Here is a 24,002-nt window from a genome sequence, read left to right as displayed (position 1 = left end):
TGTGTGTGTGTGTGTGTGTGTGTGTGTGTGTGTGTGTGTGTGTGTGTGTGTGTGTGTGTGTGTGTGCGTGTGTGCATGCGTGCGTGCGTGCGTGCGTGTGTGTGCAGTACCAGTCAAAAGTTTGGAAATACCTATTCATTCGAGGGTTTTTCTTTATTTTTACTATTTTCTACATTGTAGAATAATAGTGAAGACATCAAAACTAGGAAATAACACATATGGAATCATGTAGTAACCAAAAGTAAAATTTTATTTTACATTTTAGATTCTTCAAATAGCCACCCTTTGCCTTGATGACAGCTTTGCACACTCTTGGCATTCTGTCAACCAGCTTCACCTGGAATGCTTTTCCAACAGTCTTGAAGGAGTTCCCACATATGCTGAGCACTTGTTGGCGGCTTTTCCTTCACTATGCAGTCCAACTCATCCAAAACCATCTCAATTGGGTTGAGGTTGGGTGATTGTGGAGGCCAGGTCATCTGATGCAGCACTACATCACTCTCTTTCTTGGTCAAATAGCCCTTACACAGCCTGGAGGTGTGTTGGGTCATTGTCCTGTCTAAAAACAAATGATAGTGCCACTAAGCGCAATCCAGATGGGATGGCATATCGCTGCAGAATGCTGTGATGACCATGCTGGTTATGTGTGCCTTGATTTCTAAATATATCACTGTTACCAGCAGAACACCCCACACCATCGCACCTCCTCCTCCATGCTTCACGGTGGGAAACACACATGCAGAGATCATCCATTCACCTACTTTGCATCTCACAAACACGTGGCGGTTGGAACCAAAAATCTAAAATTTGGACTCATCAGACCAAAGGACAGATTTACACCGGTCTAATGTCCATTGCTCGTGTTTCTTGGCAAATGCAAGTCTCTTCTTATTATAGGTGTCCTTCAGTATTGGTTTCTTTGCAACAATTCGACAATGAAGGCCTGATTCAAGCAGTCTCCTCTGAACAGTTGATGTTGAGATGTGTCTGTTACTTGAACTCTGTGAAGCATTAATTTGGGCTGCAATTTCCGAGGCAGGTAACTATAATGAACTTATCCTCTGCAGTCTTCCTTTCCTGTGGTGGTTTTCATGAGAGCCAGTTTCATCATAGTGCTTGATGGGTTTTACGACTGCACTTGAGGAAAAGTTCTTGAAATGTTCCTTATTGACTGACCTTCATGTCTTAAAATAATAATGGACTGTCATTTCTCATTGCTTATTTGAGCTTTACTTGCCATAATATGGACTTGGTCTTTTACCAAATAGGGCCACCTTCTGTTTACCACCCCCACCTTGTCACAACACAACTGATTGGCTCAAATGCATTAAGGATAGAATTGATTTGTTTAACACTTTTTTGGGTTATTACATGATTCCATATGCGTTGTTTCATAGTTTTGATGTCTTCACTATTATTCTACAATGTAGAATATAGTAAAAAATAAAGAAAAACCCTTTTGACTGGTTGTGTGTATTTGAATGAATTATGAATGAATTCTTCAAAGTCCAACTTATTTCTAATGAATAGATAGACAGACACACATGGGTCATCTAAATTTTACTGATTTACTTTTATGTTTTAGGTCTTTTATATTCAGGCCTTAAAATGGACAGCTTGAGGTGTCGGGGTCCTGCGAGTTTATTCCGCGCATGTCACACAACACGTGCATCAGCCACGGTATTTTTTGGTGGTGGTTGTGTTTACATGATTGTCGAGAGAAGTAAAGCCAAACAAAAGTATTTTATTAGAATAACACGAAAATATCTATTGTAAATGGGGGGTCTACAGAAAAAGAAGGTAAGGTTGCCACTGTCTGTCAAATTAATTGTCCAACGATTTAGCTAGCTACGTAAAGCTAAAGTTGGCTACAGTAGTGTATCCGAGCACAGCATTAAATAGCTATGATTGTACTTTAGGCCTAACATGTTTAGGTAGCTGTTACCTAGTTAGCTGTAAAACTATAATCTTGCTAATAATAAAATGTTTGTAATAGATTGCTTGCATGAAACACGTATTTTGTACTCAACTATTGTAGTTTACGTCGGTCTAGTCTTGTTATATGCCGTTGATGCAGATTGTTTTCAACACTTCTATACTAGCTAGTTAACGTTGGCCTAGCTGCTAACATTAACGTTAGTACGGTACATCTTCACCTGGTGAATTAAAAAAACAATAGTACTAAATAGTGATAAAAGATGCGCAGAACATTGTCAGCATCATGCTTTTTGCGAATTAGTATGGTTACACGTGTTGTAGTAACAATCTAAGAATGTCATCCTCCCTAAAAGCCAGGTTTCTCCAATACCCCACATCTTTTACTGTCTTCATGTCTTGTGAGTAACTGTAAACCCATTTGTATTCAGTATGAGAGGGGCTCTGCCACCAACTACATCACACGGAACAAAGCCCGCAAGAAGCTGCAGCTAAGCCTGGCAGATTTCAGGTACTGGGTAACGTTAATACAGACCCACCACAACTTGGGTGGTATTCATTAGTACACACTGTCGCAAAAGTTTTACAATGGAAAATACGTGTTTTGTGAGTTGTAGGCCCTCCTTATTCCAGTCTGTTTTCTTCCCTATAGTGTCTAGTGTAAACAGCCTTGTACTCTGGTTGTGAATGTAATTGCATGGTTGCCTCTGGTATTAGTTTCTGCTATGCCAAATTGAGTCTGCATCTTTGTCCTGTGTTCCACAGACGCCTGTGTATTCTGAAAGGCATCTATCCTCATGAGCCTAAGCACAAGAAGAAGGTGAACAAGGGTTCCACGGCCCCCCGCACATTCTACCTGTTCAAAGACATCCGGTTCCTCCTGCACGAGCCCATCGTTCGAAAGTTCAGAGAGTACAAGGTAATGTTTTATACTAGTGTTTTGACTACTATACAGGCATCTTTGTTTATTGACATTTTTGTACCAGACTGAATTTTCAGTCCACTATTTTCAAATCAAGGGGCAAATCTAGTAAGGCTGCCTTGTCCTGTTCTGTCTCTGGTAGGTGTTTGTGCGTAAACTGAGGAAGGCATATGGAAAGGCAGAATGGACAGGGGTGGAGAGACTGAGAGATAACAAGCCTGGCTACAAACTGGACCACATCATCAAGGAGAGGTGATGTCTCAATCCACTGCAGTGCCAACTGCAAACAGGAGATGGCAATGTTGAGCATACAATTACATACACTGAATGTTCAAAATATTAGGAACATTTGGCTCTTTCCATGACTGTGAATCCAGGTATAAGCTCTGATCCCATATTGATGTCACCTGTAAAATCCACTTCAATCGGTGTAGATGAAGGGGAAGAGACAGGTTAAAACTGCCATTCAGAGGGTGAATGGGCAATACAAAATATTTAAGTGCCTTTTGAACAGGGTATGGTAAAAGGTGCCAGGTTCACCGGTTTGTGTCAAGAACTGCAACGCTTCTGGATTTTTCACGCTCAACAATTTCCCGTGTATATCAAGAATGGTCCACCACCAAAAGGACATCCAGCCAACTTGACACAACTGTTGGAAGCATTGTAATCAATCTGGGCCATTATCCCAGTGGAATGCTTTTGACATCTTGTAGAGTTTGTGTCCCGATGAATCGAGGCTGTTCTGAGGGAAAATGGGGGAGCAACTCAATATTAGGAAGGTGCTCAGGGAATAGAAAATAGGCAGTGACTGCCAATACTCACTTTTTGCTCCCGCCTATCTGGAAGGCTTTTCCTCATAGCTAAGGATCTGGATCATGTTCTGCGCATGTTATTTTACGCACACTATGTAGGGCTGGGCGGTATACCGTATTTTACGATATACCGGTATTGATGCATGGGCCGTTTTGGGTTTTTACTTTACCATCTACATCTCTAGTGTAATGTTATAGTTTGCTCCGCTACTTGAGTTCTCTCTCCGCTCTCTCTCTCCATGCTACTTACCACACAGAACTTGCCTTGCCCACTGTCACTCAAGGAGTGCCCTTTTTGTTGGTCGAGTACGAGACACTTGCGTTCAGTTTGCCTGGCCAATGCAGCGATGTTGATGACTACAATGCTTTTTAATACAAATCCATAAGCATTCTATAATTGCATGATTAAATTCTTTATCTGCAAAAAACGCTAGTTTGTTATTTCTTAGCACATTGTGGCTAAGTCGTGTTAGCTGCTAATCGCTAGTAAGCTGGCTAAATGTACTGAGTCAGAATAAACAGCGCTAGCTATAGAGCTACTTCCGGCGCCGACAGATGGCCGCCTCGCTTCGCGTTCCTAGGAAACTATGCAGTTTTTTGTTTTTTTACGTGTTATTTCTTACATTAGTACCCCAGGTCATCTTAGGTTTCATTACATACAGTCGAGAAGAACTACTGAATATAAGATCAGCGTCAACTCACCATCAGTACGACCAAGAATATGTTTTTCGCGACGCGGATCCTGTGTTCTGCCTTACAAACAGGACAACGGAGTGGATCCTATGCAGCGACCTAAAAAAACGACTCCGAAAGAGAGGGAAACGAGGCGGTCTTCTGGTCAGACTCCGGAGACGGGCACACCGTGCACCACTCCCTAGCATTCTTCTTGCCAATGTCCAGTCTCTTGACAACAAGGTTGATGAAATCCGAGCAAGGGTAGCATTCCAGAGGGACATCAGAGACTGTAACGTCCTTTGCTTCACTGAAACATGGCTCACTGGAGAGACTCTATCCGAAGCGGTGCAGCCAACGGGTTTCTCCACGCATCGCGCTGACAGAAACAAACATCTTTCTGGTAAGAAGAGGGGCGGGGGCGTATGCCTCATGGCCAACGTGACATGGTGTGATGAAAGAAACATACAGGAACTCAAATCCTTCTGTTCACCTGATTTAGAATTCCTCACAATCAAATGTAGACCGCATTATCTACCAAGAGAATTCTCTTCGATTATAATCACAGCCGTATATATCCCCCCCCAAGCAGACACATCGATGGCTCTGAACGAACTTTATTTAACTCTCTGCAAACTGGAAACGATTTATCCGGAGGCTGCATTCATTGTAGCTGGGGATTTTAACAAGGCTAATCTGAAAACAAGACTCCCTAAATTTTATCAGCATATCGATTGCGCAACCAGGGGTGGAAAGACCTTGGATCATTGTTACTCTAACTTCCGCGACGCATATAAGGCCCTGCCCCGCCCCCCTTTCGGAAAAGCTGACCACGACTCCATTTTGTTGATCCCTGCCTACAGACAGAAACTAAAACAAGAGGCTCCCACGCTGAGGTCTGTCCAACGCTGGTCCGACCAAGCTGACTCCACACTCCAAGACTGCTTCCATCACGTGGACTGGGAGATGTTTCGTATTGCGTCAGATAACAACATTGACGAATACGCTGATTCGGTGTGCGAGTTCATTAGAACGTGCGTTGAAGATGTCGTTCCCATAGCAACGATTAAAACATTCCCTAACCAGAAACCGTGGATTGATGGCAGCATTCGCTTGAAACTGAAAGCGCGAACCACTGCTTTTAATCAGGGCAAGGTGTCTGGTAACATGACCGAATACAAACAGTGCAGCTATTCCCTCCGCAAGGCTATCAAACAAGCTAAGCGCCAGTACAGAGACAAAGTAGAATCTCAATTCAACGGCTCAGACACGAGGCATGTGGCAGGTTCTACAGTCAATCACGGACTACAGGAAGAAATCCAGCCCAGTCACGGACCAGGATGTCTTGCTCCCAGGCAGACTAAATAACTTTTTTGCCCGCTTTGAGGACAATACAGTGCCACTGACACGGCCTGCAACGAAAACATGCGGTCTCTCCTTCACTGCAGCCGAGGTGAGTAAGACATTTAAACGTGTTAACCCTCGCAAGGCTGCAGGCCCAGACGGCATCCCCAGCCGCGCCCTCAGAGCATGCGCAGACCAGCTGGCCGGTGTGTTTACGGACATATTCAATCAATCCCTATACCAGTCTGCTGTTCCCACATGCTTCAAGAGGGCCACCATTGTTCCTGTTCCCAAGAAAGCTAAGGTAACTGAGCTAAACGACTACCGCCCCGTAGCACTCACATCCGTCATCATGAAGTGCTTTGAGAGTCTAGTCAAGGACCATATCACCTCCACCCTACCTGACACCCTAGACCCACTCCAATTTGCTTACCGCCCAAATAGGTCCACAGACGATGCAATCTCAACCACACTGCACACTGCCCTAACCCATCTGGACAAGAGGAATACCTATGTGAGAATGCTGTTCATCGACTACAGCTCGGCATTCAACACCATAGTACCCTCCAAGCTCGTCATCAAGCTCGAGACCCTGGGTCTCGACCCCGCCCTGTGCAACTGGGTACTGGACTTCCTGACGGGCCGCCCCCAGGTGGTGAGGGTAGGCAACAACATCTCCTCCCCGCTGATCCTCAACACTGGGGCCCCACAAGGGTGCGTTCTGAGCCCTCTCCTGTACTCCCTGTTCACCCACGACTGCGTGGCCACGCACGCCTCCAACTCAATCATCGAGTTTGCGGACGACACAACAGTGGTAGGCTTGATTACCAACAACGACGAGACGGCCTACAGGGAGGAGGTGAGGGCCCTCGGAGTGTGGTGTCAGGAAAATAACCTCACACTCAACGTCAACAAAACTAAGGAGATGATTGTGGACTTCAGGAAACAGCAGAGGGAACACCCCCCTATCCACATCGATGGAACAGTAGTGGAGAGGGTAGCAAGTTTTAAGTTCCTCGGCATACACATCACAGACAAACTGAATTGGTCCACTCACACAGACAGCATCGTGAAGAAGGCACAGCAGCGCCTCTTCAACCTCAGGAGGCTGAAGAAATTCGGCTTGTCACCAAAAGCACTCACAAACTTCTACAGATGCACAATCGAGAGCATCCTGGCGGGCTGTATCACCGCCTGGTATGGCAACTGCACCGCCCTCAACCGTAAGGCTCTCCAGAGGGTAGTGAGGTCTGCACAACGCATCACCGGGGGCAAACTACCTGCCCTCCAGGACACCTACACCACCCGATGTCACAGGAAGGCCATAAAGATCATCAAGGACATCAACCACCCGAGCCACTGCCTGTTCACCCCGCTATCATCCAGAAGGCGAGGTCAGTACAGGTGCATCAAAGCTGGGACCGAGAGACTGAAAAACAGCTTCTATCTCAAGGCCATCAGACTGTTAAACAGCCACCACCAACACTGAGTGGCTGCTGCCAACACACTGACACTGACTCAACTCCAGCCACTTTAATAATGGGAATTGATGGGAAATGATGTAAATATATCACTAGCCACTTTAAACAATGCTACCTTATATAATGTTACTTACCCTACATTATTCATCTCATGCATACGTATATACTGTACTCTATATCATTGACTGTATCCTTATGTAATACATGTATCACTAGCCACTTTAAACTATGCCACTTTGTTTACATACTCATCTCATTTGTACATACTGTACTCGATACCATCTACTGTATCTTGCCTATGCTGCTCTGTACCATCACTCATTCATATATCCTTATGTACATATTCTTTATCCCCTTACACTGTGTACAAGACAGTAGTTTTGGAATTGTTAGTTAGATTACTTGTTATTACTGCATTGTCGGAACTAGAAGCACAAGCATTTCGCTACACTCGCATTAACATCTGCTAACCATGTGTATGTGACAAATAAAATTTGATTTGATAATACCAGTGACGGTGTAGGCCTAAATCAGCATGTTGATTGTGCAACAGTATCTTCTAAATGAAAGAGGAGTACGCACAGCATAAATATGTTAGCTACATGAAGTAGTGAAGATAACGTTTTAATGTTGCCAAAGATTATAGGGTCCCCTTGGAAGCACTAACCAACACTTTGGTTCCTATCCTGTCACAATAACTCCGGCATTTTCATTTGTTGTCATGTCAATTAACACTGTATTCAAAGTGCCCACTATTATCTTCTAACTGTAGAATTATAATAATCATATTTTTTTCCCATGCTTCCAACAGTTCACCCAAGTGTTTTGATCTAAATCGCAATTGAAATATTTGGTTAAAAATATGGCCCAGATTTTTTTTTGCCCCATATCTTTGCAGCCCTACATGGCAGTGTGGAAATGATCTCAAATGAGTGCAGAAATGTATGAAAATGCAGGGAATTATTTTTGGTTGAAGTTGAATTGAACAGTATAAAACTATCAGAATGTAGAAAGACCCATTGAAATCACATAGAATGTATGTGTTGCCACCCTAGGGTCACACACTACTCGTAGAAAATGTATAACTTTTATTATTCAAAAATATAAATTGGCCTTGCGTCGTCCGGGTTAGGGAGGGTATGGCCGGTAGGGAAATCCTTGTCTCATCGGTCACCAGCGACTCCTGCGGCGGGCCTGGCACAGTGCGCGCTAACCAAGGTTGCCAGGTGCACAGTGTTTCCTCCGACACATTGGTGCGGCTGGCTTCCAGGTTGGATGGCGCTGTGTTAAGAAGCAGTGCGGGTTGGTTGGGTTGTGTATCGGAGGACGCATGACTTTCAACCTTCGTCTCTCCCGAGCCCGTACTGGAGTTGTAGCGATGAGACAAGATGGTAGCTACTAAACAATTGTATACCACGAAATTGGGGAGATAAAGGGGTAAAATTCAACAACAACAAAAATGATAGGGAAGCAGCACTGGGAGCACTGAGCAGAAGCTATGAATGCAGCAGAGTGGGCAGCAGCTATGTAACAATACAAATCCTGCACATGCACAGAGATCTCCATATCAATAGCCATGGCAAGTCATAAGATCTCTATGGTATTGAGCCCTGTTTACGGCTCATGTCAACACATAACATTTGTAAAGGATGTCCTACAATTCTGCTGAGGGTTATGTTCGGGTCTATTTGTGTGCCAGGTACCCCACTTTCATCGATGCCCTCCGTGACATCGACGACGCCCTCTCTATGTGCTTCCTGTTCTCTACCTTTGCCCGCACGGGGAAGTGCCACGTCCAGACCATCACGCTGTGCCGCCGCCTCACTGTGGAGTGGATGAACTACGTAGTCACATCTCGCTCTCTCAGGAAGGTAGGAAGGACGAGACTGCAGATGTGTCCTCGCTAACATAAATAGTTGGTCCTCAATAAAAATATTAAATATTTTTTCCCCCCTCATCAATCTACACACAGTACCCCATAATGACACAGCAAAAATATTTTTTATTAAAAAAAAATAAAACGGAAATATCACATTCAGACCCTTTACTCAGTACTTTGTTGAAACACCTTTGGTAGCGATTACAGCCTCGAGTCTTCTTGGGTATGAAGCTACAAGTTTGGCACACCAGTATTTGGGGAGTTTCTCCCACTCTTCTCTGCAGATCCTCTCAAGCTCTGTCAGGTTGGATAGGACCGCTATTTTCAGTTGTCTCCAGAGATATTCGATTTGGTTCAAGTCCAGGCTTTGGCTAGGCCACTCGAGGACATTCCGAGACTTGTCCCGAAGCCACTCCTGCATTGTTTTGGCTGTGTGCTTAGGGTCGTTGTCTTGTTTGAAGGTGAACCTTCGCCCACAGTCTGAGGTCCTGTGCGCTCTGGAGCAGGTTTTCATCAAGGATCTCGCTGTACTTTGCTCCGTTCATCTTTCCCTCAATCATGACTAGTCTCCCAGTCCCTGCCGCTGAAAAACATCCCCATAGCATGATGCTGCCACCACCATGCTTCACGGTAGGGTTGGTGCCAGGTTTCTTACAGATGTGACGCTTGGCATTCAGACCAGAGAGTTCAATCTTGGTTTCATCAGACCAGAGAATCTTGTTTCTCATGGTCTGAGAGTCTTTAGGTGCCTTTTGGCAAACTCCAAGCAGGCTGTCATGTGCCTTTTACTGAGGAGTGGCTTCAGTCTGGCCACTCTACCATAAAGGTGTGGTTTGGTGGAGTGCTGCAGAGATGATTGTCCTTCTGGAAGGTTTTCCTATCTCCACAGAGGAACTCTGGAGCTCTGTCAGAGTGACCATTGGGTTCTTGGTCACCTCCCTGACCAATGCCCTTCTCCCCCGATTGCTCAGTTTTGCCGGGCGGCCAGCTCTAGGAATAGTCTTGGTGGTGCCAAACTTCTTTTGTTTAAGAATGATGGAGGCCACTGTGTTCTTGGACTTTCAATGCTGTAGAATTCTTTGGGGTGTCTTTCCCCAGATTGGTGCCTTGACACAGTCCTGTCTCAGAGCTCTACCGGTAATTCCTTCAACCTCATGGTTTGTTTTTTTTCTCTGACATGCACTGTCAACTGTGGGACCTTATATAGACGGACAGGTGTGTGCCTTTCCAAATCATGTCCAATCAATTGAATTTACCACAGGTGGACTCCAAGTTGTAGAAACATCTCAAGGATGATCAGTGGAAAAAGGATGCACCGGAGCTCAATTTCGAGACTCATAGCAAAGGGTCTGAATACTTATATAAATGAGGTATTTCTGTTTTTTATTTTTAATACATTTTCAAAAAAAAATCTAAAACCTGCTTATGCTTTGTCATTATGGGGTATTGTGTGTAGATTGAGGAAAACCATTTATTGAAAACATTTTTGAATGGGGCTGTAATGTAACAAAATGTTGAAAAATTCAAGGGGTCTGAATACTTTCTGTATATACTGAACAATAATATAAATGCAACATGCAACAATTTCAAAGATTTTACGGAATTACAGTTCATATAAGGAAATCAGTCAATTTAAAGAAATTCATTAGGCCTAATCTGTGGATTTAACATGACTGGGCAGGGGTACAGCCATGGGTGGGCCCGGGAGGGCTTAGGCCCACCCACTGGCTGGGCCTGGCTCCCCAATCAGAATTAGTTTTTACACACAAGGGCTTCATACATACATACATACATACATACACACACTCCTCAGGACCTCTCCAACGCCTCCTCAAATGATCCTGCAGGTGAAGAAGCCAGATGTGGAGGTCCTGGGCTCGCGTGCTTACACGTGGTCTGCGGTTGTGAGGCTGGTTGCCAAATTCTCTAAAACAACAGTGGCGGCAGCTTATGGTAGAGAAATGAACATTAGGTCATTAGCGCTGGTGGACATTCCTGTAGTCAGCATGCCAATTGCACGCTCCCTCAACTTGAGACATCTGTGCCATTGTGTTGGTTGACACAACTGCACATTTCAAAGTGGCCTTTTATTGTCCACAGCACAAGGTGCACCTGTGTAATGATCATGTTTAGTCAGCTTCTTGATATGCAACACCTGTCAGGTGGATGGATTATCTTGGCAGAGGAGAAATGCCCACTAATGGCGACGTAAACAAATTTGTGCCCAAAATATTTTTTTTTTTTAGCTCATGACACATGGGACCAACACTTGCCGTTTGTTTTTGTTCAGTGCACTTAGCAGTGTTAGAAGCCTATTAAGTGTTGTGAAAGCAGTTTTGGAGTGGTTAGTTCACATTGAATTCGTCTGAATGAGATGCATGCTCTATAGCAAAGAGAATAACTGATATTCCGCAGTACACTTGACATGGTTTTGCTTTCCCTGGCAGGTTTTCCTCTCCATCAAGGGGATTTACTATCAGGCAGAGGTCCTTGGACAGCTCATCACCTGGCTCGTGCCCTACCAGTTTGCCCATGATGTAAGTGCTGAGTCACATCACAGCAGTTCAAAGAGATATATTTTTTATTTTTATTTATATACTTTGAATTTTTATAGATTTTTCCACTATGTACAGAAATTCACCATAGTAAAATGTATACAAAAAAATACATGCAAATGACCGGGGTTCAGGGATACGTTGTGTACAATATTCACATCACCAACGGACATACAGTTATGTCATAACCACATTTAGTAGTTAATGTCCCATTACTGAGCCTCAAACCATATCAATTTCTCCCATCTGGCCTCAAACTTGTTTTCCCTTATTTCTTAACAAATAAGATATCTTTTCCATATCGACTTATTGTATAATGGCTAACCAATCATCTAGTTTGGGAGGATCTGATTTATACCATTCTTTGTTATTGCTTTCTTACTAGCTGCAAGAAGGTTCCTAATCATATACTATTCACATGCCCTTATTTCATCCTGTACATTTCCTAGGTAGACAACCAGAGCAAGTCCTAGGCACACCATCCTAGCCCAGGATGTCTTTAATAGTAGAACACACGTTATCCCAAAACACACATTTTTTGCATTTCCAGAAGATATGATAGTGGTTAGCTCCCATGTGTCCACACCTTCTCCAACACATTTGTTGCGTACAAAGTTCACTCATAATTTTAACTGTAATAAAGAATCAATTCAGGTTCTTCCAATGTAACTCTGTCCATATTTTTGAGTTAGTGGTTGCCTGTTGTGTTGTACACGCTCTTCCACTCTTCATCTTCTGAGATTTAAAGTGGATTCATTTTTCAAAAATGTCCTTGCTCTACAACAGAGTTTTCTTTACTTTCTATCAAGCCTTGGTACAATACTGAGATTACCCTACTTGCCTTATATGCTTTACTAATTGCTCTCAAAACTCAATTTTAGTCCATGGTTGAGTTTATATGCTTTAGCTCCTTTGAGATAGTAATCCACTTAACTGTTTAGTATCTAAAAAATCCTGGTTCTGTATATTGCCTTTAGATCCTGAAAACACAATCTTCACATTCTCAACAGTGGTACACAATGCTGTTAAACCATGATTAACCCAATGTTTAAAACTCTGATCATATGTGCCAGATTTAAATTTGACATATGCACATATCATCATAATAATTATTCTCTCCAATTTTGTGTTTCCAGACCATATCAAACCGAATATCTAACGTGAATGTTGTTAATGGGTCCAGTATGTCCTCCATGGTCTTAAATAGTTCCCTATCTCCCGCCAACGTTTGGGTTGGCTTTCCCGTTATGCTCCTCTCTATATCCTTCCATATTGCACAGTAACTTTGATCACACCATTAAACTATGGATCTGAGTTGTGCTGCATAGACACATTCTCAGGTTGGGTAGTGCCCTCCCTCCTTTATCCTTGAAGTTGCAATGTGCAGTATTTAATCCTAGTTTTTTTTGCCATCCTAGATAAATCTCGATATCAGTTTGTCCCATACTCTATATTGACTTTGAGGTATTATAATTGGAAGAGATTGAAATAAGTACAATGTTCACACTTCTATTCTGGAGTTGAAATACTATGGACCATCTCAAAACACCTCTCTTGATCTACATTTATATGGTTGTAGTTCGCTTTATATATCTTCTCCCACAGTGAAAACCCCTAGGTTCTCTCTCTAATTGCCTGCGCTAGAGGCTCTATATACAGGGTGAAAAGTGTGGGCGACAAGAAACAACCCTGTCGTGTGCCCCTTTGAGGTTAATCTTGTTTGTCAAATTCCCATTCACCTTTTATTCCAGCTTTCGGATTCTGATAAATGACTTTGATTCATAGAAATGTCCTATTCACACAATCAAACGCCTTCCCTGCATCTAGGCTAACCAAAGCTTCACTTTTCTCCAATTTTTGAATAGCATTGATAAAATGTAAAGTCCTTCTAATATTGTCTTGTGTTTGACAACCCTTAATGAATCCAGTTTGGTCTTAATCAATCATATCTGGCATGAACTTCTCAAATCTCTTGGATATAATTGAGGTATAGAGTTTATAATATACATTTAAAATTGACACGGCAGTAGCTATTACATTATTTCTTTGCCTTTGGTTATTGAAATAATAGCTTCCTTCCACGATGGTGGAGTAAGGCCCTCATTCAAGGTCCAATTGAAAGGTGATCTAAGCAATGGGGTCAATTCCGCAAAGGTTTTGTACCACTCTGATAGGAATATGTCGCTCCCAGAAGATGTTGTTTTTAACTCTAGTAACTGCACTCACTATCTCTTCCTCTATAATGGGTGCCGTGAGCGCATCATTCAGTTTTTTTCCCCAATAAATGGAAAATTTAGAGAATTGAGAAACTACTTCATAATATCCTCATCTGCTGTGGGTGTTTGAGTATACATGTTTTTGTAATAGCCCTCAAATATATATGCGCTATCAAATTGTATTTGGCACATGCACCGAATACAACGGGTGTAGACCTTTCCATGAATTGCTTACTTACAAACCCTTAACCAACAATGCAGCTCAATAAATAGTTCAGAAAATATATTTTAACACAAGAAAATTACATAACAACAATAACGAGTCTATATACAGAGTCAATGTGCGGGGGTACAGGTTAGTCAAGGTCATTTGTATGTGTTGGTAGGGGTAAAGTGACTATGCATAGATAATAAGCAGCGAGTAGCAGCAGTGTAAAAACAAAATCAAATCAAATTGTCACATGCGCCGAATACAACACCTTACAGTGAAATGCTTGCTTACATATATAACATAATGATGGAGCAACAATAAAATAACAGTAGCGAGGCTATATACAGGGGGTTCCGGTACAATGTGCGGGGGCACCGGTTAGTCGAGGTAATTGAGGTATTATGTACGTGTAGGTAGAGGTAAAGTGACTATGCATGGATAATAAACAGTGTCGCAGCAGCGTAAAAATGGGGGGTGGCGTGGGGACAATGCAAATAGTTCCGGGTAGCCATTTGATTAACTGTTCAATGGCTTGGGGGTAGAAGCTGTTAAGAAGCCTTTTGGACCTAGACTTGTTACTCTGGTACCGCTTGCCGTGCGGTAGCAGAGAGAACAGTGTATGATTTGGGTGACTGGAGTCTATAAAATAATAATAATTGTGGCCTTCCTCTGACTGCCTGGTCTTGACAAAGCAGTATATCCTTTGCGTTGGACTCGTGGTTATGGTCATGGGTCAGTGTTTAATTTGTCTACTTTTGTGGATCTCTTATCTTACCAAATACAAAATATATCTGTGTATTCGTATATCTAGCAGTCTTGTAGCTTTACGGCCTCCCCTCATGAATTCTGTTTAAATTATTGTTACTAAGAATATAATCTATTTTTCTCCTTGTTTCTTTAATTTGTTGTGTATCAATGGATCAAGTGATCTTTTCTTTTTGTTCCATACCTTTCAACTCCTTAATCAAATTCTGATATATATAGCCAATCTAGCTTTCTTCTGGAATGTTGTGAGTGTGATTTAGTTTCGCACAAATGACAACTTTCACTGCATCCCATAGAATATTAGGATTTAACTTATTGTTTTCCTCTATACATCTCCTTGTTTTTATTTGGTTTACCATTGAATGTGAGAATTTTGAACAAGGCCATCTTAGATGTTTAGATGTATGCCCATAGAAATTATACTATGGTCTGATACATCAGATATCCCAAACACACATTCCTTCACACTGTGCCTATAGAAAGTAATCAATCTGAGAATGGAGTGAGAGACATTGCTTGATGGCAAATTTAAGTTGATGCTGTTAATTGTGGGTAAATTAGAGGAACTTGATAAGCGTACGTGGCAATGGCTCTCCTCAACATTGACTCTACAATGCAACCTTTCAGGCTTAATTATCTATCCTTTCTCCCCCAGCACCCGACAGATGTGGACTACAGAGTAATGGCCACCTTCACAGAGATGTACACGACCCTCTTTGGCTTCATTAACTTCCGCCTCTACCAGACCCTCAACCTGGTCTACCCGCCCAAGGTAACCCAGTACCTGGACTTAACTTGCATCGTGTTCATTACGCAACAAGCGGAAGAAAACGGACGGAAACGGGGAGGGGCTACCGGAAGTCAAATAATAAATGCTTGTTTTTGGTTTCCGTTGCAAAACATTTTGCTACAGTGTGCCCTAATGAATACGATCCCGTAGAACCATTTCAGCCATCTCGCGTCACAAGCGGCACCTTTTTCGTAACCATGTTCTTTTTGTAGATGAACATTATATTGTCTTGTAGTATACAGAGATCATTGGCCTGCTATTTGTTGTCTGTCTGCGCTGTGGCTAACTCTACCCATCTCTCCAGCTGGACAGCAAAGCTGAGTCTGAGCTGAAGGCAGAGCACGAGGAGGACTACGCTATGGACTCAGAGAGCTACTTGGAGGTGGGCCTTTTCATCACTGTTAGGATTGATACAAATCAATGAGTAAACTAAATATTAACTTGAGGATTCCTGTATATGTCGGACAGGAAAACATATCTCTATTGATCTGGGCTACCAGCCTGTCCTTGATGGTACTCGATCAGTAGAAATGTGTTTTTAAGCTGTGTGTAAACTGAACCTGTGAGTTTCATGCGCTCAACAGAAACTGTCAGCCCTGAGTGCCAGCCTGGCACGGGTGGTCGCCACCGCGGAGGAGGAGGAGAACCAGCTGGACCTTTTCCCTACCGAGGGGGTAAGGAGACTGAGTAAATTAGCTACCAGGTGGTCAGGAGTGTGTTATGACCAATGCCTCCCACGTTCACCTTTCATTCCTTCCATTTAGAAAGCCCTTTCTTTCCCAGATCTTTGTGGTTGGAGGAACTATTTGTAGCGCACCCTCGTCGTAAATTGATATTTCTGATACAAAAGTCGTCCTCGGTATTTGACGTTGATGTACTTTCTAAATCACTGTTAGGCAATTTGAAGATGGGATAAAAATAACTGATAGAACTAATTGCTCACAGAAAAGCCACACTCTGAAAATCAGTGGGTCTACAGAGAGAGGCTCACGTTATTCCCCGATGGATTCACCTCATTAGCAGTGTTAGATTGGGCAGCACTCCTCGATGGCTACAAGCTGTTTTATAAACAGCATGATGCAACCAAACCACCCCACTAACTGCCTGTGTACCCTTCTAAAAGCTTTTCCTGTCTCCTTTCACCCACCCCTTCTGTCTTTCTTCAGGAGGACCAGGAGAATATGCAGGCCAGAGAGAAGGAGCAGAAAGAGCAGGAGGCCCAGAAAAGGCTTTTTGAAGGGCTCAAGTTCTTCTTGAACAGGGAAGTTCCCAGAGAGTCACTGGCTTTTATCCTGAGGTGAGAACCGCCACAGACATTATGGCACCCTGGGAAGTAAAAGCAAGCCAAAGCTTTTGGGGATGGTTTCCATGCCACACCGCACCTCAAAGGGGAGCTTTGATCCACCATGAAGTGAACCATTGTTTTTTAAAAGTTAAAAAAAAATCTCCATCCCTCTCTGTCTGCCAGGTGTTTTGGTGCCGAGGTGTCCTGGGACAAGTCCCTCTGCATCGGTGGCACCTATGAAGTGACCGACGAGACAATCACTCATCAGATTGTAGACAGGCCTGACATGGACAAGCAGTACATTAACAGGTGAAGGGAACCCGACGGTTCATATCACTTTATCTGCACTCATTGCAGTCGTTGCCAATGTCTTGCCATTCATTCACAATCTTTGCATGAATTTTATTTCAGCCAGGGCTATTTTACAGACCCAAGTGTTTTGTTGCCCAGCTGCTAACTGTTGCTCTGGTTGGGGGATTTCCTTCTCCTTCAGTCCCCCCTCCGAGATGGGCTCAGCTCATCCCCACAATGCCCCCTTTCAAAGGGCCTCTTCCTGCTCTGGCCGCTCAAAGGCCCCTGTTATCCAGGGCTTCCAGGGGGTGGAGTCTGTGGGCAGAGCCACGTGTGACAGTTCTTGTCCCCTTTATCGCTCTTCGTAGAGATTAGCTTTAAACGGGGTACATAATGCCGACACTATGGGCCTACTAACCCTGTCCAGACCTTTGTCTTTAGCTGTTGCCAATTCAACTTGCCAATGTGTGAATGGTCTCAAATATTTTTGGAATGTTTAAATGTTACATTCAAAGGTGGGTTGGGTTGGCTGACTGTAGTCCCAAAGGTGCAAACTCCGCCCATCTGGCACTCCAGACTGTCTGGATCAAACACTTAAAGTATTTGAAAGAAGACGGCTATTATTTGAACCCAGTTTGATCCATATCTGTGTAGAAACCTTGGTCGTAAAGGAGGCAGGCAGGTGTGTAACTAACCTTGTGCCTGGTGGTCGTGCCCTGCTCCAGGTACTACATCCAGCCCCAGTGGGTGTTTGACTCCGTCAACGCCCAGATGCGCCTGCCCGTTGAGGACTACTTCCTGGGGACGACGCTGCCGCCCCACCTCTCGCCCTTCGTGGAGGAGAAGGACGGCGACTACGTGCCCCCGGAGAAGTTAAAGCTCATGGCCCTGCAGCGGGGGGAGAAGCCCGGTAAGAGCTGAGCAGAGCTGGACTCTGGTCAAAAGTAGTGCACTGTAGAAGGGAATAGGGTGCCATTTTCCTATGCAACCTACAGTTAACCGCTAAAATAAAATACATTTTAACATAGTGTCTTAACAGGGCTTTGGGCTCATTGCTTCAATGCACCTTGGCATAGATTCTCAAAGTATCTGGAACTCTATGGGAGGGATGCGACGCCGTTCTTCCACAAGAGATTACATCATTTGGTGTTTTGAAGTGGAAACCTGTCTCCAGTGCCGTTCTAGAATCTCCCATAAGTGTTCAATTGGGTTGAGATCTGATGACTGAGGCGGCAATGGCATATGGTTTACATCATTTTCATGCTCCTCAAACAATTCAGTGACTACTCGTAGGGCCCAGATCGAACCCAGATTTTAAAACAGAATAAATTGTTTAAACAAAAAAAATCATCTAAAATGTATTGAACTTATTCGAAAATGGATTAATTTGCCCAATATTATTATCATAAGACATTAACAAAATGCATCAGAGATTTGTATTTTCCTTTCTGAACATTCTGCCCATCTGTCTGCGCGTTTGTCTGCCACTATTTGTAGCCGTTAGCGATGAGTCTTAATGTAATGACAACCGTCTTCTGGTAGATGGAAACACCTTATCAATTAAATGTTTACTACAAAGTAGCGTATGCCTACCTGGCAGAATATGATTATTTGCATCAATTCAGTGGCCATTTGTTTAGCAAACTCTAACATCACTAACCAACGGTCTCTGGCTGGTGTGCATTTTAATCCACATTTCTTTGATTTTTACCCTCGAGGTCTCCTGATGTGGTTTAAGCATTGTTGTGGACTTGGAACATCCAATTTTGTGGATGGGGGCATTGTCATCCTATAGGGGCATAGCCATGGTGGCCAAAATAATGGCCTGCTGAGCATTTTTATACATAACCCTAAGCATGATGGGATTGTAATTCTTTAATTAACTCAGGAACCACACCTGTGTGGAAGCGCCTGCTTTCAATATACTTTGTGTCCCTCTCTGCTCTCTGCTTCACATGTTTCTGCACCTGCATGATGTATGTTGTGTTGAACTAAAATGTTTCTTTAAATATCAGTACAAGAGGATGAAGAGGAGGAGGAGGAGGATGAAGAGGAGGATGATGATGATGATGACGAAGAGGAGGAGGATGATGTGGACGATGAAGAGTTGACCGAGGAGAAGAATCTGAAGAAGATGGAGGGTACGCGAGCCCAGGGCAAGGTGAGAGAATCCTATCAGTCTCTACACCAGGGTTCCACAACTGGTGGCCCAAGGGCCGAATTTGGCCTCGGGTGATTTGATCTGCCCCCTCCCAAGTTTTCAACAAAATATATAAATTTTAAAGTCCGCTATAAGTGGTTTTAATTTTGAAGAAAAAAATAATAAATAGTATTCTATCGCATTATAGAGGGAGGTATTTGATTTGTATAGAAATTTTAAGCAAGGTTTTGAAATTGTTTTAGTCAAATATTATATCAGTTTGGGTTTCTTCCGGTCAATTTGCAGTCTACAAGTTATTTAGAATTATGTTCCTGACCTTCCGCTCAAGAATCTTCCCGTGGCTGAATCTAGATGACCCTTGCTCTCCAGTTTTACCATCTGAATGGCCTGTTTCATCTAACATAAAACATTATCGTAGGGCGTAGTGCACTATAGAGTGCCATTTTGGACACACCCTTAGACGTCTCTTTTCTCTCCTATCCCCGCAGACTTTGGCGGTGAAGGTGACCCCCGGAAAAGTGAAACCCTGGGAAACTGGTTCCGTGGGGAACAAGGTGCGCCTTGAGCAGGAGGAGAAGGCAGAGGAGAAGCGTCTGGCCATCATGATGATGAAGAAGAAGGAGAAGTACCTGTACGACAAGATCATGTTTGGCAAGAAGAGGACGACCCGAGAGGTGAGTTCCCTCCGCTGCGCACCGGCCAAACCGACAAGGCACTTCACATGCCATCACTGCGTCCCTTTGCCTGTCGATGGAGATAGATATTTAAATAGATACAGGGCTGTGAAAAAGTATTTCCCTCTTTCTGAATTTTCTCTGTTTTAGTGTAATTTTTTACCTTGAGTTGTCAGATCTTCAACCAAAACCTAATATTAGATAAACCTGAGGGAATAACACAAACATTTAAGTTTTTTTGTTTTAATATTTTAAAGTGATGCAACACCTAATGCCCCTGTGTGAAAAAGTAATTGCCCCCTTACACTCAATAACTGGTTGTGCCACCTTTAGCAGCAATGACTCCAACCAAACGCCAAACGCTTGTTGATCAGTCTCTCACGTCGCTGTGGAGGAATTTTGTCCCACTCTTCCATGCAGAGCTTCTTTAACTCAGTGACATTTGGGGGTTTTCGAGCATAAACTGCACTTTCAGGTCCTGCCACATCTCAATCAAGACAATGATCCAAAACACACAAGCAAGTCTACATCAGAATGGCTGTAAAGCTACACATTTCAAGTTTGAATGGCCAAGTCAAAGTTCAGACCTAAACCTGATTTTGAGATGTTGTGGCAGGACCTGAAATGAGTAGTTTATGCAACAAAAAAAACTGATTAACTCCGGAACCACATGTGTAAGGGGGCAATTACCTGTGCACATGGGCATTGGTTCCTTTTTAAATTTGTTTACTAAATAAATCAAATAAGTATCACATTTTGTTATTTGTTCATGTTCACTCATGTTTCCTATCTAATATTAGGTTTTAGTTGAAGGTCTAACAATTGGTGTCAAAAATGGAGAAAGTCCGAAAGGGGACAAATACTCTTTAACGACACGATCGATGGATAGATAGACGCAGCACATTACTGTGTTGGACCCATCAGTACATTTTCCTCGGGAACAGCTAGTCTCACAGCCGTATTAATATACATGGAGGTAGAGGATCAGGCCTGACATTTTGGGATAACTGGCAGTGTACTTTCCACTAGGCTGCTATCTTTGTACCTAATACCTACCTATTGAGCTGTAGGGATAATGATTAACAGGGTTTGAATAGACAGGCCCTGGAAACCTTGCTCGCTAAAACAATAGCCCTTTTAGAGCGCATGTGACCTTCGTTGCACACCCATGAATTCTCGATTTTACTCCACTGTTCATTAACTCATTAACTCTACTTTCCCCTCGCAGGTTAACAAACTGACGGCCAAGAGAAAGGCCCACGAAGACGCCAGCAAGGCTCAGAAGAAGCAGAAAAAAGCCAAGAAGCAGTAGTCGCTTAACTGTGGATATTCACAGTTATACTGTGGATATACTTGTGTTTTTTCTGTTGTTGTATGGTCGTCAATCATACAAGGTTGAAGTCCCATGAAACTCCATAGGTTTATTCAGAAAAAGTTGGTCCCATTGAACATGATGAGTGTTAAAACCATGTGGTCACGCATATTGGAAGGTGGAAAAGCTGGAGGAGTCACATTGTGGTGAAATATTATCCACCCTGCCTCAATCATCGCGAGGTGACTGTTTGCTTTGTTCTTATTTGTGTGAACTCAGATATTCTGGTCAGTACTCTGTACCTGAACCCCCCCAATGATTCAACCTATTTTAATCTATGACGTGTAATTAAATGTGGTTCTGAATACTTTAGTAGAATAACTTGTTGGTGTCATCAGACAAATTTAAATTTGTATGAAACTTCCCCATGAGAACATTTTGTATGCTTAAAAAAGGTGACTCTTTGCTTGATATGTACTTCAAATAAATTGTTTATGGACTTATGTTTTTGGTTAAAATTGGCCCACTTCTTTTAATTTGAGGGCGGTGGGTAAGGTGTGGCAGCAATGCACACGGTAGTGCTTAGTTACCCCTGTCAACCTAGCACTACCTGTCATTTATGTCCAATCTTTCTTTGCTTTACGCGTTAGGGCCTGTTCTCAAGACTTTCCTTCATGAAAGTTTCAGTGGTCCGGTTCCTTTGGATTAAGATTCTTGCATCACTGTCCATTGTAATGAATTACTTACCGTTACTTCTAGTCACTGCCACTGACTGGGAGTCAAATTCTGCTAGGGTTGGCGGGGCTTGAGTAATTTCTTGGTGCCGTGTGACACTGATGGTTTGTCTAGAATGATGGTTTGTTGACAACCGTAGCATGTTAGCTAAGCCTCACCCAGCTATGGACAGAAGTGACTACATAGCAGTTTAGGAGAATGGAAAAGGGTTAGGCTCTATCTAAAGTTGTCAGCGTTATTTCCGACGCGACAACTAGATGGCGCTGTACTGGTAGCCACAACCATATAAAGCATCAGTCTCGACCAATGACTGTATATGAATGGACAAACCCATCGATCACGTGGCCCCATTCATTGCTATGTGAAGATAGTGCCTTTTGAAGGCAAGGAAGTCAGTTTTAGCAGCTAGGATGGTGTTTCATGGGGTAGATTTTCAAGACAACATGCACCGTTTGAGTTAGTCCAGGAAGTGATGTTGCAGGCTAGTTTGGTGCTGCCCTCTCCTTGAGTATCTCCAGTTGAAGGCTGACCGTGGTGCTGCCAGTAGCAACTGAATAATCCTTAACTTCTGTGTGTTATTTTGAAAGAACTGGTTCAAGGACATACATCTGGTGTAATAGAAGCAATTATTGGTACCCTGATTTTCTTTTTACACGAAGATATTGACCCCAAAGATTTTTCCCCGTTCACTAGAATGGGGATGCTTTTTTTTAAAAACAATGCCAGCAGTACCGCGGTCCGCCTTGACCTTCATGGCTTCAGTGAGAGCGGAGAGTCGTTCTCCCCTGATCTCGACAAGTCATCAGTGTCATAACACTGTCTCTGTCTGTAAATAGCAGATGGTAGCCTTCTTGGTTTCAGATGTGCAGTTGGGCCAACTCTGATACCAGAGATGTGGAATCTGATGCCGCCACATGAGGATCGTGGCGTGGAGGTTGCCATGGTTTCACTGTTCACTTTTCCACACACGTGAACCGAGCTACCCATCCACCTTTGCTGCTGGAACTGTGATGTGAAAGCACAGAACGGTTTGGGTTGCGCCCCCCCCCCTACTTACCAGCATGCCATATCTGCATTCCACACATGCCCGCCTAGTCCGAGTCTCAGCCTGGCACTCGCCAGGACGCACCCCGTTCAACAAAAGACTGAGTGTTGAGGGGGGAAGGGTTAGAGGCAGGGTGGGATGATCAGCGTGATCCCTATGCTTTCTCCTGGATTGAAAGGCTTTAGTGTGTGGAAAGTGAAGGACAGTGTCCACCTCCCTTTACTGTAATAGTCAGTGCTGTATGACAACATATTGTCACATCCCGCTTCCCAGAGTAAAATGGACTAATCAATCTTTGGCTCGTATGTCTGGATCATTCTCTATTGACACCGTGATACTGCCGTTAAATGGACAGTAGTGGTACCAAATACAGTTGTCCATATTCTCACGAGTCCAAAGAAGTCGGCAAATCTCCATTGAAAGTGCATTTTGGTCCAGGAGTAGGCTTAATCTGAGTCCGGTAACACGCCTTTATTATGAAACTGAAAATGCAGAATGAATCAAATCAGCTTTTTACGTAAGATTTCCTGCTGTTCCTCACAATTAGATTTACTAGGATCCCCATTAGCCAACGCCAATGGGCGACAGCTAGTTTTACTGGGATACCAAGACATTACAGACCAAAGACTACAGTTGACATACATTTAAAACATTCATTAACATGTCGTGTGTTTGCATCTATCAGTTACACACATATGTCAGTACATACACACAAGTACTGTAGGTCACGTGTGGGAGAGGTGTTGCTTTATTTGTTTTTTGAAACCAGGGTTTGCTTTTCGCTGGCGCTTTATGAGGTGGAAGGGAGTCCCATGCACCTATGGCTCTGTATAATACTGTACATTTCCATTTCCTTGTTCTGGACCTGGGGACTGTGAAAAGACCACTGGTGACATGTCTGGTGGGGTAAGTGCTTG

General features: G+C 43.3%; 1 protein-coding gene across 1 annotated transcript; it reads left to right on the top strand.

Annotated features, from left to right (window-relative positions):
- Window positions 1-1,643: 1,643 nt before the first annotated feature.
- Window positions 1,644-21,810, top strand: LOC139390146 (pescadillo). The gene is made up of 15 exons (XM_071137346.1): window positions 1,644-1,800; window positions 2,367-2,446; window positions 2,701-2,854; window positions 3,000-3,109; window positions 8,866-9,037; window positions 11,493-11,582; window positions 15,448-15,564; window positions 15,887-15,964; window positions 16,167-16,256; window positions 16,749-16,879; window positions 17,051-17,176; window positions 17,884-18,068; window positions 19,174-19,319; window positions 19,808-19,993; window positions 21,222-21,810. The coding sequence occupies exons 1-15, from the start codon at window positions 1,777-1,779 to the stop codon at window positions 21,303-21,305; spliced, it is 1,773 nt and encodes a 590-aa protein (XP_070993447.1). The 5' UTR covers window positions 1,644-1,776; the 3' UTR covers window positions 21,306-21,810.
- The last annotated feature ends 2,192 nt before the right edge of the window (window positions 21,811-24,002 follow it).

Source organism: Oncorhynchus clarkii, chromosome 30, assembly GCF_045791955.1.
Source record: "Oncorhynchus clarkii lewisi isolate Uvic-CL-2024 chromosome 30, UVic_Ocla_1.0, whole genome shotgun sequence".
Lineage (NCBI taxonomy): Eukaryota > Metazoa > Chordata > Actinopteri > Salmoniformes > Salmonidae > Oncorhynchus > Oncorhynchus clarkii.
Note: the sequence above shows the minus strand (reverse complement) of the source record. Positions and strands in the feature narration are given on the sequence as shown.